The 14,934-nt window shown below is 37.4% G+C and overlaps 2 protein-coding genes across 2 annotated transcripts in view; one reads left to right on the plus strand and one right to left on the minus strand.

The window, feature by feature from the left end:
• The first annotated feature begins 734 nt into the window (after window positions 1-734).
• On the plus strand, window positions 735-9,959 carry LOC106130498 (trypsin beta-like). Its single transcript, XM_060953725.1, has 8 exons — window positions 735-768; window positions 1,671-1,831; window positions 2,399-2,532; window positions 5,327-5,488; window positions 6,268-6,358; window positions 7,266-7,385; window positions 8,442-8,638; window positions 9,545-9,959. Exons 1-8 carry the CDS (start codon window positions 735-737, stop codon window positions 9,957-9,959), a joined length of 1,314 nt encoding a protein of 437 aa, XP_060809708.1.
• A 1,809-nt stretch (window positions 9,960-11,768) lies between these two features.
• The window catches only part of LOC106130611 (protein scabrous), a 35,573-nt gene continuing 32,407 nt past the window's right edge, over window positions 11,769-14,934 (minus strand). Inside the window, exon 6 of the mRNA XM_013329504.2 lies at window positions 11,769-14,633. Coding sequence (XP_013184958.1) covers window positions 13,911-14,633 — 723 coding nt within the window. The 3' untranslated portion in view covers window positions 11,769-13,910. The remainder of the gene's footprint in view (window positions 14,634-14,934) is intronic.

Here is a 14,934-nt window from a genome sequence, read left to right on the forward strand (position 1 = left end):
AGATTAATATAAAAAGAGATTGCTCCATTTTAGGAACAAGCTTTTTTTTCAAATACCTAGGTACTTTAATTTTATTACAAGTATATTTAAACATATATTTAAATCATAATTTAGTATCTTTATATTTATATTATTAAGTTTTCATAATGTTGTATGTTAATTACATATGATTATATTATTTAGTTAATGCTTCAGAAGTTAATATCTGTTTACAATGAAAACTATTTAAAAGTTAATATTTAAGCTATTGTGATAATTATTACAATAAATATTATTTGAAAAACCACGTATTTTAATTTTAAAAAAAATTAGACCCTTTATCTTGTGCCGTGTGGTTCCCGGCACCAATGAATAAAAGAATAGGACCACTCTATCTCTTTCCAATGGATGTCGTAAAAAGCGACTAAGGGATAGGCTTACAAACTTGGGATTCTTCTTTAGGCGATGGGCTAGCAACCTGTCACTATTTGAATCTCAATTCTATCATTAAGCCAAACAGCTGAGCGTGGCCTATCAGTCTGTTCAAGACTGTTGGCTCTGTCTACCCCGCAAGGGATATAGACGTGACCGTATGTATGTATGTGTGTATCTTAGGAAGACTTAAGAATAGTACCTACCATATTTGCCCTTGTCCCCATGGTCAACTTTGACGTTTTTCGTGGCCGTCTAGATTATATTGGGTGATATATTAGACAAATTAGTACCTACCTAGTCCATGGGAAAGAACAATTAAAATGAGTGATAAAATAGTTGTGTTCTGTCTTGTTGGTGAGTTTTTAAGTGTTTCATATACAAACAAATTATTCCAATGTTTCAAAAATCGCGCAAGCAAAGATTTCACGGATTGGAGTATATAAACAACCTTCGACACAACATCGTCTGTCGCGTGGTTCCCCAGGGGTAACACCTAGCCTGGCTGGAGATAATTTTCCCCGTTTATTTTACATTTTCCATTATTTCTTTGCGTCTTATAGTTGCAGCGTGATATTATATAGCCTAAAGCCTTCCTCGATAAATGGTCTATCAAACGCAAAAAGAATTTTTCAATTCGAACCAGTAGTTCCTGAGATTAGCGCGTTCAAACACACAAACAAACAAACTCTTCAGCTTTATAATATTACTATAGATTAAAAAAAACATTTAAAAGTAGTTAAAAAAAAATTACTTTGCAAATGCAAACAAAACCGCACATTATTTATGTTTCTGAATGCGTGTACGAAAATATTATTTTCCATTCGTTAAAATAAATACTGACTATTATGGAAATCAATTCCCAATTTCCACGAGAGCGCTGTGAAACAATTTGGTTTGAAAAACTGTATTTTGATTTTGCCATTAAAGTTATTTTGTTTTTATAAATGCAAAAAAGCACAAACAATAGTCTTTGAACAACATTTTGGTTAAAATTGCAAATTGGTATTTCAAATCAATCATCGCGAAGAAATTGACGCGCTCAACCAATAGCAGCGAAGAATCTAAATCGCGATTTCAAAGATTTCATGGATTGGAGCATAAATACAACCTCCGACACAACATCGTCTGTCGCGCGGTTCCCCAGGCGTCACACCTAGCCTGGCGGAAGATCTTCCCTTGGTGGCGGTTGAGCCGAATCATTGCCCCCTAAACCACAAATTACTTAAAAACCTCCAATGCCATTACATTCGTTCCAGTCTCCACCCTGAGGTTCGTCGCGTGCGCAGGTAGTGACAATGAGAACGTGTTCACTGACAACACCCGAAACGCTCGGAACCCCGCGCCCCCCAGGGCCCAGAACATCTTCCAGAGCTACGGGTACCCCAAACCCAGGGACCTGCCCATTCTTAATCGGAAAGTGTGTATTAATTAAGCATACTTACATGCCTACCATCACGCCTGTTTTTCATTGGGGTAGACAGATACTATGGATTTCCACTTACATAAAGACCTCTCCCACTTCTCCACACTCCTTACTCTTTTCATGCATATTGCTTTTCAGTCTTCATCCCTTGCGGGGTAGACAGGGCCAACAGTCAACAAAAGACTGAAAAGCACGTTCAGATGTTTGGCTTGATGATAGAAATTATATTCAAATAGCCATCGCCTGAAATAGGAATTCCAAGTATATAGGCCTATCTCTTAGTCGCCATTTATGACATCCATGGGAACGAGATGGAGTGGTCCTATTCTTATTTTTATTGGTGCCGGCAACCACAGAACTACACGACACTGTATGCGTATCTATGATCCAATACGGGTTAGGTTCTCTTGCAAAGGTTGCGGAGGTCAGATGGGAGTCGCGTCGTAAAAAAACCAGTGTCCATGGTCAAAGGCACACCCCGGGCTCCTCTCCCGAGCGGGTGAGGATGCAACCGGGACTAAAGCCAGGAGGAAGATGATATATTTAATTTACAATTTCCAGATCTTCAAGGGGACACGTGTGACGATCAGGGAACACCCTTACGTGGTCAGCATCAGGCGTCAGTACAGCCACTACATTCCCGGGACACTTCTCACGGACAACTTGGTGTTGACTGTAGCTCACCCCCTGAACGGGTAAGAATTACTGAAACTGCTTCTCACCCTGAAAAGGAACCCTAAGGAATTTTGCTAAAATGTGTTTTTTATTGCGTCGCCGTGTGATTCCCGGCGCCAATACAAAAAAGGAGCACTCCATCTCTTTCTCATGGATGTCGCAAAAGGCGACTAAAGGATAGGCTAGTTTATAATACAAGGACTACTCCATCTCTTTCTCATGGATGTCGTAAAAGGCGACTAAAGGATAGGCTAGTTTATAACTTGGGATTCTTTTTTTTTAGGCGATGTGTTAGCAACCTGTCACTATATGAATCTCAATTCTATCATTGAGGTAAAAAGTGAACGTAGCCTTTCAGTCTTTTCAAGATTGTTGCCTCTGTCTACCCCGTAAAGAATACAGATGATATTTGTATATAATACTCATAGCTATTCACAATTGGAATTCTTCGATGTTACGATAATATTAGAAATATTCACAGGTGTGAATTTTAAATTTGATTTTCATTTTTACACCAAACATTTTAGCAATAAGTTTTAAGTATGTCAGTTTGTGCTAAGCAGTTAGAGTTACTTTTCTGATGCACATCGTTCAAAGATATATATTTTAACTTTTAGTGCCGTATAAGTGCCACTTTAAAGTTATAAAGCAATTCCAATACTTTAATAGAACTTTTAAAAATCTGTTATTTGACTTTCTAATATATTTTCATCCAATTTCTAACTTTTTAAAAATCGACGTGATATTTTCTTCCAATTTAAAATTTTACATAAATTGACACTAATATTAAGTGGAAAGATTTGTTTGTGTGTAAAAAAAAACTGAACTTTAAAAAAATACCTTAAAATTTACTCACTATACTAACATCATTAAGCATTTTAAATTGAAGAGAGGCTTATGGTACACGACCACGCTGGGATTCAAACTTGGGTAGGTACATTGGAGCGGCCGTATACTTACTTACGAAATCGATAACTTAATCACTTTTATTTCTAGAAATACCCACGTAAACAAAATCCCGTTCAAAAGTCTAGTAAACAAACACAAACACACTAATGTCGGCATTTTCCGCTTCAATTTACCTCGTTAGTTATCCACAAATAATGTTTACGGCTCAAATGCGAAGAGCTATTTCCCAGTACAAATTGTAGACCGCAACTGAAAATGAAGTTACAGCTTCCACGCGCAAATGCTGGCAACATTTTCAATATTTTTTATTATAAAACAGTTTAAAAATGAATATTTTAAAAATAGTAAAAATGTCTAAGGGATTGACTAATAAACTTGAGATTGCCGTAGACGATAGCCTATAGCAACCTGTCACTATTTGAATCTCAATTCTATTATTAAGCCAAACAGATGAACGTGGCGTTTTAGTCTTTTCAAGCTTAGCTTTCGCCATCCAACTTTTGACCTTTATCAGAAATGGGAAGTCCTCACAGTAAGGCAGATCTTTGTCTTCTCGATCATTCGAAAAATGCACACTCAAAATGGATACAATCCTAGTATTTTTGCTAACAAACGAATAAAGACTACCGTCTGTAACATTGAACATTTCAACACTAGTTTTGCGCGTCACTTCTTTTGCTTTCTTGGGTCATATCTCTGTAATAAAGCCAATAGAATTCTCAATATACATATATCCAATGCCCAGGTTTCCATGCAAAAAAGCACTCGTAAAATGACTACTGTTATTATAATTATTCAAGACTGTTGGCTCTGTCTACCCTACAACGGACATACACGTGATAATATATATGTACATATGTAAAACTCGAAGATCAGTAAAAATTCTTGCTTCTTCTTGTCAAAATTAATTTTACGCGGGCGAAACCGCGGGCGATCGCTAGTGATGTAATAACGACGTGCTCACTTCAATCTCCAGCACTCCGCTCGGTAAGAACTTAAATAAAAGTTACAGGAAATTGAAATTAAAGTTTGCGAGCTGTCGTGAGATTTCGCGCGCATTCAGTCAGCTTGCAGGTAATTCGCGCTTCTCGGGTGAGGCGCCTTTGTTGCCAACTTTCAGCCGTAACTTTTTAGTTTATGGTGAAGTTTAAATGCGCGATTTGTTAAAAACGCCATATTTTAATGTCAATAGGAATTATTTTTTGTAAGAGCGTCGTAGGTCGAATTTTAAAATGCGCAATGAAAGGCACAGGTTCGAATACCACTTTACCCGTGTCGTGGTACACTATTACTATTTTCGGAGTAATGTACATTAGTTAGAATATACATACATACATACATACATATGGTCACGTCTATATCCCTTGCGGGGTAGACAGAGCCAACAGTCTCGAATAGACTGAATGGCCACGTTCAGCTATTTGGCATAATGATAGAATTGAGATTCAAATAGTGACAGGTTGCTAGCCCATCGCCTAAAAAAGAATCCCAAGTTTGTAAGCTTATCCCTTAGTCGCCTTTTACGACATCCATGAGAAAGAGATGGAGTGGTCCTATTCTTTTTTGTATTGGTGCCGGGAACCACACGGCAGAATATTTATTTCTATGTTAGAATTATTCTTATTATATTATAAATTATTTATTTTTATTTATTCATTTATTAGGTAAACAAAACAGTTTTACAACAAAACTTAATTTTTCAATTCGAACCAGTAGTTTCTGAGATTAACGAGTTCAAACAAACCAAACTCTTCAGCTTTATAATATTAGTATAGATTACGAGATACTCCTAACTCCCTTTTTTAAGATATGCGAAATTTGGTCCTTAAAAGTAGGACGAGACCGGCCCTACATGATACATACAATTTTTTTTTTAAACGTTTATTGATAAAGATTCCCTCTCAGGGTCTCAACAGAAGAGCTGGGCGTGGTGACAGGGGAGAACTACTGCGACCGGGGCACGACCATCAACCCTGTGGTCTTCTACGTCATCCACGAAGACTTCGACCCCCACACCCTGGTTAATGACATCGCCATGCTGAGAACCTTCGAGGATGTTTATTACTCGTGAGTTTATTACTCGTGAGTTTATTACTCGTGGGTTTATTACTCGTGAGTTTTCACCGCCTTATGGTAGACACATTAGTATTGGACTTGCCTCTCTTTACCGAGGATGTCGTAAAAGGCAACTAAAGGGAATAGACGCATATTCTATCTACTTTGCGCCATACGGGAAGGGAAGCACCGTTCCCGTACAGACAGTCAACAAGAAGAATCTTAAGTGCTATTAGCCTTTCGCTTAGTCGTCTTTTACGATATCCATGGCAAAGATATGAAGAGGTCCTATTCTTAAGTCCGCGCACTTGTGGGATGGTACAGGCTCATTGAGGTCAAACGCACTCAAATTATTACATACAAAAAAGTGGCGGGAACCGCACGGCATAATTTCATAAAACCTATCATCTATATTTGTAATTGCCGGATACTGTACCAGCCAATAGATTTACAACGAGGGATGCCGCATCCCGGACGAAATTGAATTAAAATCTGAAAGCGAATGGCCGAATAGTGCCGTGTGGTTCCTAGCACTTTAGAATAGGACCACTGCGAATGGAAAACTCTTAATGCGGACAGCAAGACTTAAGATTACATACATACATACATACATATAACCACCGAAGAATAGGACCACTCGACGCGACTTCGACGCAAAAATAATTTTTCAAATCGAACCAGTAACCAGTTGTTCCTGAGATTAGCGCGTTCAAACAAACAACTCTTCAGCTTTATAATATTAGTATAGATGTACTAAAAAACAATAACGTTATTGTAACCATTATATTCAGGACCAACACGAAGCCGATCCGACTGCACATAAAAGCTCCGTCAATCGGCGCCCAAGCTTTCGTGACGGGATGGGGCCGATGCGATTTTACTGTGAGCTTTCATCGTCTTATTATCTATACTTATACTTATTTACTCATTCACTCATTCACCCATTTACTTATTTTTACTTATATTATAAAGCTGAAGAGTTTGTTTGTTTGAACGTGCTAATCTCAGGAACTATTGGTTCGAATTGAAAAATTCTTTTTGCGTCGAATAGACCATTTATCGAGGAAGGCTTTAGGCTGTATGACATCACGCTGCAACTATAAGGAGCGAAGAAATAAATGAAAATGTGAAAAAAAAATGGGGTTAATTGTTCATCCTTGAGGGCTTCAATGATGCTCAAAATAACTATTCCACGCGGACGAAGTTGCGGGCACAGCTAGTTTTAGATAATATTATTAGACTTTACTCGCAGCATCGCACGCTTGTGTGTTAAGCGCCAGAATCTTTATCCATCTAACAGAAAAGCGACGAAATTAGCGACACCTAGATACATAAATCAACGACTTTAGCGCCACCTACTAAGTATAAAGGATTTTCGCAACTCCCACGGGAACTATAGTTTTTACTGGGATGAAATGTCCACATGTCCGACTCCTAATTATATATCCATGATATTTCAAGAACATTAATTCCGTAGATAATCCGTGAAGGGGTAACAAACAAACAAACTCACTTTCGCATTTAAAATATAAGTTGGTATTAATAATACATTAATCAATAAAATCACGCCTTTTTGCCAGAGGGGTAGGCAGAGACCGCATCTTTTCATTTACCACGTTCCCTGGATTTTAAAATCTACATTTCTAAGAAAGTTTTTTAAGTAGACAAGCAAATAATTAGTTACTAGATTATTTTTCAGATTTTTTTTTCGTTACCATTAGTTTTAGATTAAAAAATTTATCTATAAATGTTATAAAACGAGAATAATTATTGCTTCAACATGTGACAGGGCCAAGAACTCTGTCTACCCCGGTCCAACATATTCTACCCAAAAGAAGTGCACGACCCCATGCTGAGAACCGTCACATTCACTGTCACCAATAATTCGTATTGCAACGATTATGCTAAGGTAAGCTCTTCTTCTGTTCTTAAATAAATAAAAATATGTATATATATCAGTCTTTTCAAGACTGTTGGTTCTGTCTACCCCGCAAGGGATGTAGACGTGACCATATGTAGGTATGTATATATATCCCGGACAAATTACACATATTGAGTAAGCCTCGAAGTAAGTACGAGACTTGTGTTACGAGATACTAACTCAACGATACTATATGTTATAATAAATACTTATATAGATAAACATCCAAGACCCAGGCCAATCAGAAAAAGTTCTTTTCTCATCATGCCCTGGCCGGGATTCGAACCCGGGACCTCCGGTGACACAGACAAGCGTACTACCGCTGCGCTTCAGAGGCCGTTGATTCTTCATTAAGTTCTTTATTTAAAACATATAATTACATTAACGTAGCCGAGTGCCGTGTGGTTCCCGGCACCAGTACAAAAAAGAATAGGACCACTCCATCTCTTTCCCATGGATGTCGTAAAAGGCGACCAAGGGATAGGTTTACAAACCCGGGATTCTTTTTTTAGGCGATCGGCTAGCAACTTGTCACTATTTGAATCTCAACTATATCATTAAACCAAATAGCTGAGCGTGGCCTATCAGTCTTTTCAAGACTGTTGGCTTTGTTTAACCCACAAGGGATATTATACGTGACCATATGTATGTATGGGGTAACGACGTAAGTTTGATTTCTGCAAATAATATACAGGGTGACATTTAAAACAACTGCATCCTTTTAAACATATGTCTGAAAAATAAATTATTTTTCTAGTATAAAGATCAAGTAAAGTACAGAGTTGACGAGATCGCTCAGCTGAATGCTATTTGTCGTTGACCTCTGAATCTTACGCGTCGTTTTTCCGCCGACCGGGGTGATATGACGTATTTAGGATCGTGGATTTTGATACTTTTATTTATTTTCGCCTCTCTGAAATATGAACCGATATTTTTCTTTTAACGTTTTTAAATATCCTTTAGATGAGTACACTTAACAGTTAAATTTATGCAGTTGAATTAAAAGTCACCTTGTATTAATACATCTTTTGACTAACATTCTAGAACCAAGTATATCTCAAGCCTGGCATGATGTGTATGGGACCCTCCCGGCTGGAGGAGTCAATGACCTCGTGTCTCGCCGTACCCGGGGCTCCTCAGGTGGTTCACGGGAAGCTCACCGGGATCCTGTCCTGGGGCCTGGGGTGCGGGTACACCTTCGACATGCCTTTAGTCTACGTCAACATGGTGCATTATCGAAAGTTAGTATTGTGCTTTTAAAATAACAAAAAATACTGGTAACCGTGCCGTGTGGTTACCGGCATTAAAAATAAAGAATAGGACCACTACCTCTCATACACATGGATGTCGTAAAAAGCGGCTAAGGGATAGGCTTATAAACTAGAGATTCTTCTTTTATGCGATGGGCTAGCAACCTGTCACTATTTGAATCTCAATTCTACCATTAAACTAAACAGCTGAACGAGGCCAATCAGTCTTTTTAAAACTGTTGGCTCTGTCTACCCCGCATGGGATAAAGACGTGAATATATGTATGTATTACTGGTAACTAGTATTTTAATACGTTGTAGCTTTCGTCCCGGGTTCGAATCCCGGTCAGGGCATGACTGACCTCCTAGGTCTTCTTTTGATGTTTATCTAGATCAAGTATTCATTCATAAAATATCGTTGGGTAAGTACATCGTACCAAAAGGTTAGAACTTACTTCGAGGCTAACTCTGTGTTATTTTCCTCGAATATATTTGTATACATTTTTTTAAGTATAGGATAAATTCGATATAGGCTTACAAACTCGGGATTCTTTTTTTTAGGCGATGGGCTAGCAACCTATCACTATTTGAATCTCAATTCTATCATTAAGCCAAATAGCTGAGCGTGGCCTATCAGTCTTTTCGAGACTATTGGCTCTGTCTACCCCTCAAGGGATATAGACGTGACCATATGTATGTATGTAGGATAAAATCGACTTAAAAAAACTTCACCAAATCTCTTCACTAGAGCTCAGAAATCTCCATATATATTTTTGACAAAATTAAAAAATGTCACTCTCAGCTCTCCCACGCCTTTGTCTGCATATCATTGGCTGTCAGACACTCATCAATATTCAGAAGGCTACCAACTGTATTGAATATGCAATCCCCTTTTCAGATGGGTCCATCACAATATGCAGGTGATGCAAAAAATTCTCCAAACGCACATACACGTACTCAATTTGGCTAGAAAGGCGTACATAATGCAACGATGGATGAATGAAACTAAGCAGGGCTCGAGGTTTTTTGACGACATTGTGTTTGGCGAGGGACGTCAACTGCAAACTTTTGAGACAGACTTAGATTTGGCAACGCTTATGGGGAAGGTCTATGATCTCAGGGACTTTATATATGGGGGGAAATATCATCAACAGAAGAAGAGTATATACGCTAGTCTTAGACAGAAGTATGCGTATATAACAGCGCTGAAAGCGAACTACTCAAGTCCATCATTACCGTTTCTGAGCTTAAAAAGGCTACACCAAGCGGGACTTATTTATAAAGATGGTGTTTTAAGTGAATATTCTGACTAACAGAGCGACTTTACTAAGTAACAATTCTTTTAACCCCCTTTAAAAAAAGGAGTTTCACAATTTGACATAATGAACTGCGTTTATTATTATGTACTTCAATTGACTAAATACATACGTACATATTACTGTTGAAATAGAAACTCTAACGTAAATAAACATATATAAACAAATTTATTTGCTGTAAAAAAGCATTTAGGCGATGGGCTACCAACCTGTCACTATTTGAATCTGAATTCTATCATCAAGCCAAAAAAACTGAACGTGGCCTATCAGTCATTTCAAGATCGTTGGCTCTGTCTATATAGACGTGGTCACGTCTATATCCCTTGCGGTATATGTATGTATATACAAGTAAATAAGAGTCTGGAGAAGGACATAGGTTCGTCCCGGTAAAGACTATATTTCCTGTGGAATTTGTAGGTGGCGTTAAAATCGCGCGAGCAAAGCCGCGGATAAAAAGCTAGTAGCCTAGATTTTCCATTTCAAGTACTATGATACAAATACGGTCTTGCTTTTGACCATGATCAAATTAAGGTCTTCCTGGTAAAGGGTCAGGTCAAGAGTACCTACCCGAAAACGCCAAGCTTGCATGAAGAGAGTTATGAATGTGGATGAAGCGAAGGAACTATGCAGAGATCGACGCAAGTGGAAAGATGTATTTTATGTTATGTTATAACCAACATTCACTATCGAGTATATTGAGAGCTACAGCCCTACAATGGCTATTGTCAGTGGAGTTCAGTGGAGAGTCCTCCATTCATTCATTCATTCCATTTTTCTGCATAATTTTTTTTTGTTGCTTGCATGTTTGTAAGTTATTTTTTTTTATTCCGATATCTTGAAATTTGCGTGTTGCAGATTGGAAGGATTTCTGATGGGGACAAATCTCATGCAGTTTAAGCTGACCACAAATTTAATTTTTCTAATTATCTATTACTATGATTTATACATCTTTATTTTTAGTTTCAAGTACTGAAACTGTACTCATTTCTATCATCAAGCCAAAAAGCTGAACGTGACCTTTCAGTCTTTTCAAGACTGTTGGCTCTGTCTACCCTGAAACGTATATAGACGTGACTGAATGTATGTATACTATACACACATATTATTATTCGTTTCATGAGCTCCAAATGACATAAGGAATCTATGTGCTTAATTACAAAGCTCTAAACGTAGCGGTGGCGTAGCTTGTCCACTCATTTACATTGGAGAACCTATTTTCAAAGTTATGTACATTAGTTTGAATACTAACCGATGCACTTACGATGATGGAAAAACATCGTGAGGAAACCTGCACATTCAGGCAACTGGATTTGTAACCATGGATCCAATAGGAGTTAGGTTTACCTGCAAGGGTTGCGGAAGTCAGATGGGAGTAGCTTAGTCTTAAAACCTGATTCACCCAAGCTAGGATCCATGGTTGAAGGCATACCCCGGGCTCTTCTCCAGAGAGGTGAGGACGCAACCGGGACTAAAGTGAGGAGGAGGAAGAAGACATTGGAGATCCAATGAGAGCCTCTGTGGCGCAGCGGTAGTACGCTTGTCTGTGACACCGGAGGTCCCGGGTTCAAATCCCGGCCAGAGCATGATGAGAAAAGAACTTTTTCTGATTGGCCTGGGTCTTGGATGTTTATCTTTATAAGTATCTATTTATTATAAAATATAGTGTCGTTGAGTTAGTATCTCGTAACACAAGTCTCGAACTTACTTCGAGGCTAACTCAATCTGTGTAATTTGTCCCGTATGATATATTTATATTTATTTTTTTATATCTCGGGATAGGTTGATGTAAATGAAACTCGATTTTCATCTAGTCGTTATGTTTATTTGGTTTAAATCCATTGGTACATTGGTTATGTATGACGCTAACATTTAGATAATAACTGGAGAGTACATTGAATCTAATACAATCATTACCTATAACTGGGCGGGCAGTCGTTATTTTGTTCACAAACACATTTCATTTTGAAATTATTAGGGCTAACCCTTCAAGGATCTTAATAACAAGCAGACCATAAGCGCCTTTCCAAGAAGCTAACTAAATTGGTGATGATTCTCAAATCGCACTCGTTCCAAAAATAACAACCACCCTTGAATCTATTGCTAGAGTAAATTTGATTATAATTGAATTATTTTGATAAATGTGATTACAATTGAAATATTTTGATAAATGTGATTAAAATTGAAATACATCGCTATAATATTTGATTAAAATTGAACGATTTAAATGCTGAATCTACGATTAAAAATGTAATTAATAAAATTAGCGTTCTTTTTCAATCTCTGGTGGTCGCGTTCTCACCGTCTTACGTTATCCGGCAATTTTGTGAATTGAAGAAGATGCATATTTATTATCGAATCAAATATTCTGACATCGTAATAAATGCATTTCCTTGTCATTCTGAAACAATTCAATTTTAATAACAACTCTGTAACTCCATTACCTCATTTTTATATTCCTAAATTTACTTTAGGTTAATTTTAATTAGAAGAACATTGAGTTCTTTCTTCATAAATTGTGTTGGATATTTATCATAATTATCAAAAAGCATAATTAACCAAAATACATAAATGAGATAATTGTTACCTACTTCTCACAGCTCAGCCGAGTCACAAACAAATAGACTGTGGCACGATAATTATGACACATTCAATTAGGTAAAAGGCAATCGCCAGAAAAATCTTAATAAATAGTCAATAAATTAATTTAAAATTTAATGCCAATTCTAAAAATAACCCTTAATTTTGACAACTTCGTACAGTCTTATATTATTTTGACACACTGTTATTGTGTGTATATTATATATACATTTTCATTATATGTTAAAAAACTCTTGGGCCAGCATCTCATAATTGTTGAAAAGGAAATAATTTTCCATTTAGATGTTTTAAGATTTTGTAATAAACTTTGCTAGCTTAGGTAAAAGACATGAGTCTTCAACTATAATTTTTTTTACACGTCTTGTTTAAAGTTTCGTAAGTATATATACAAAGTTAACACTAGAAATTATTTGTTGAAAATTTGAAATAAATGGAATGTAATAAAAAAAGTGCTGTTCCCTGCAATTAAAAGTTGGTATCAACATTGTAAAGGAACAGATATTCAATTAAAATTAAAAAACTTATCCCATATTATGATGTTCGTTTCGACGTTAGACTATTATGCGTTGAGTCACGAGCTGACCCCGTGCAACGCGCGACAATTCATTTCAAATAATACATTTAATGTTTTATGTGATACCTACTTAAGTCTAAATAAACTAGAAAAAAATATAATACAAAAGATACTTAATCAAAGATTATTGTATTTCCCTTATGAGCACCCAACTTTATTTACGTATACTCATTATACAAATTTCTTGCAAAATGTTTAACGCCGTTTTCCACATTGGCTAGAATCCTTATCATCTTTAATCCTCAATTGTTATCCAAATCATGTTGCAAGTTTCACCTTATTTTAAATATTTAAAGATTTTTTTTCAACTAATATTTGTTTCATTCACACACTCCATTCAATCTGCCAATACCTTCATCTTAGTTTACTTATTTCTAAAATTCGTATATGGGATTATAGCTATTAAATATTCAAAAATTTGGAATGATTAACCTTAAGCTACGTAATATGTCTTTAAAAGTTGAAATTGTTTTTAATGAAGTCATTGGAAAAGTCTCAGAAGAATAACCGAATTCCTGAAATAATTGCGTCAAAGACACAACGCTCGTAGAAACGTCATTACAGACTGATGTTACACATAAACGGTTAAGAAATGTCATGATGGATCTTCAAATACATGAACAAACAAAGTCAGCATTAGTTTAGCGTCAAGAATGAAATAGAAGGCTTAATACTAGAACATGAATCTATTACATTAAGTACGTTTACTAGTGATATCTTTGGTATGATTAGAACTTTGACATTCATGACATTAATCTGGTGCGCTCGTCAACGATTTACACGCAGCCTGGGCGGCGGAACAGCACCATTTGGGTGGTGGCAACAGCAATCCATTCATTCCTGGCAGAGTCGAACCAGGTCAGGCCAAGAGTGTACTTGCCGTTGATGTTGACATGCTGGCAGTGGGAGTACCACCAGCCACCCTCATAGTTACCAGCGCAGTTGGTGTTGGAGATGTCCCGGTCACGATCGATAGCGGAGAAGGCCATGTGGTTTTGGTATTCGAAAGCATCGCTGGCATTCCCTTTGAAACCGCTCAACTCAAGAGCGTATCCAGAATCCTCATTGCCGACATAGAACTGGTCGTATTGGGCATACCAGTTGCCGCCATAAATGTCAGTCATATCAATCCTCATGGCCGAGCAGTTGTCCGAGGTCAGTTTGTGCATAGAGTCAAGCCCCATCCAGTATTCGCCAGCGGGGTTCCCAAACCCCTGAACGTATTCACCAAATTTACGATTGAAGTCCAAAGTGCCATTGAACCGACGCTGTAACAAAGTGCTGCCGTTGATGCACCAGGTATCAAAAGGGTAATGGCCAGGGTGGATCAGGTATACTCCATCGGGGCCCGAAATGCTGGAGCAGTCCCTAGGGAGTTGGTTGACCAGATCTTCGTACTCTCTCTGCACAGGTTGGAGCTCCTTCACTTCACCCATAAGTTCGGGAAGAGGGACAGTTTCAGAGTTACTATTATCTACGACGTCGTTTTTGGCTTCGCTCTGAAACAATGATAAAATATGTAAGTTATACACATATGGTTTATATATTAGGTACTCATAATTTGAGCGATATCATAACATAAAAAAAAAACTAAACCTCGAAACTGATTGAGGTACTAATCATTCTCTTTCAAATAATTGCCTTTGTTCAACTTTTCCATGGATGTCGTAAAACGCGTCTAACGGATAGGCTTATAAACTTGGGATTCTTCGTATAAGCGACGGGCTAGCAACCTGTCACAATATGAATCTCAATTCTATCATGAAGCCAAACAGCTAAACGTGGTCTATCAGTTTTATC

This window comes from Amyelois transitella, chromosome Z, assembly GCF_032362555.1.
Source record: "Amyelois transitella isolate CPQ chromosome Z, ilAmyTran1.1, whole genome shotgun sequence".
Taxonomy (NCBI): domain Eukaryota; kingdom Metazoa; phylum Arthropoda; class Insecta; order Lepidoptera; family Pyralidae; genus Amyelois; species Amyelois transitella.

Excerpts from the sequence above, each read along its gene's own strand:
- LOC106130498 (XM_060953725.1), top strand. The coding sequence starts at position 735 with ATGAGTGATAAAATAGTTGTGTTCTGTCTTGTTG. Across the intron at positions 5,489-6,267 it reads TTCGAGGATGTTTATTACTC|GACCAACACGAAGCCGATCC; the intron begins GTGAGTTTATTA and ends CATTATATTCAG. Across the intron at positions 7,386-8,441 it reads ATTGCAACGATTATGCTAAG|AACCAAGTATATCTCAAGCC; the intron begins GTAAGCTCTTCT and ends CTAACATTCTAG.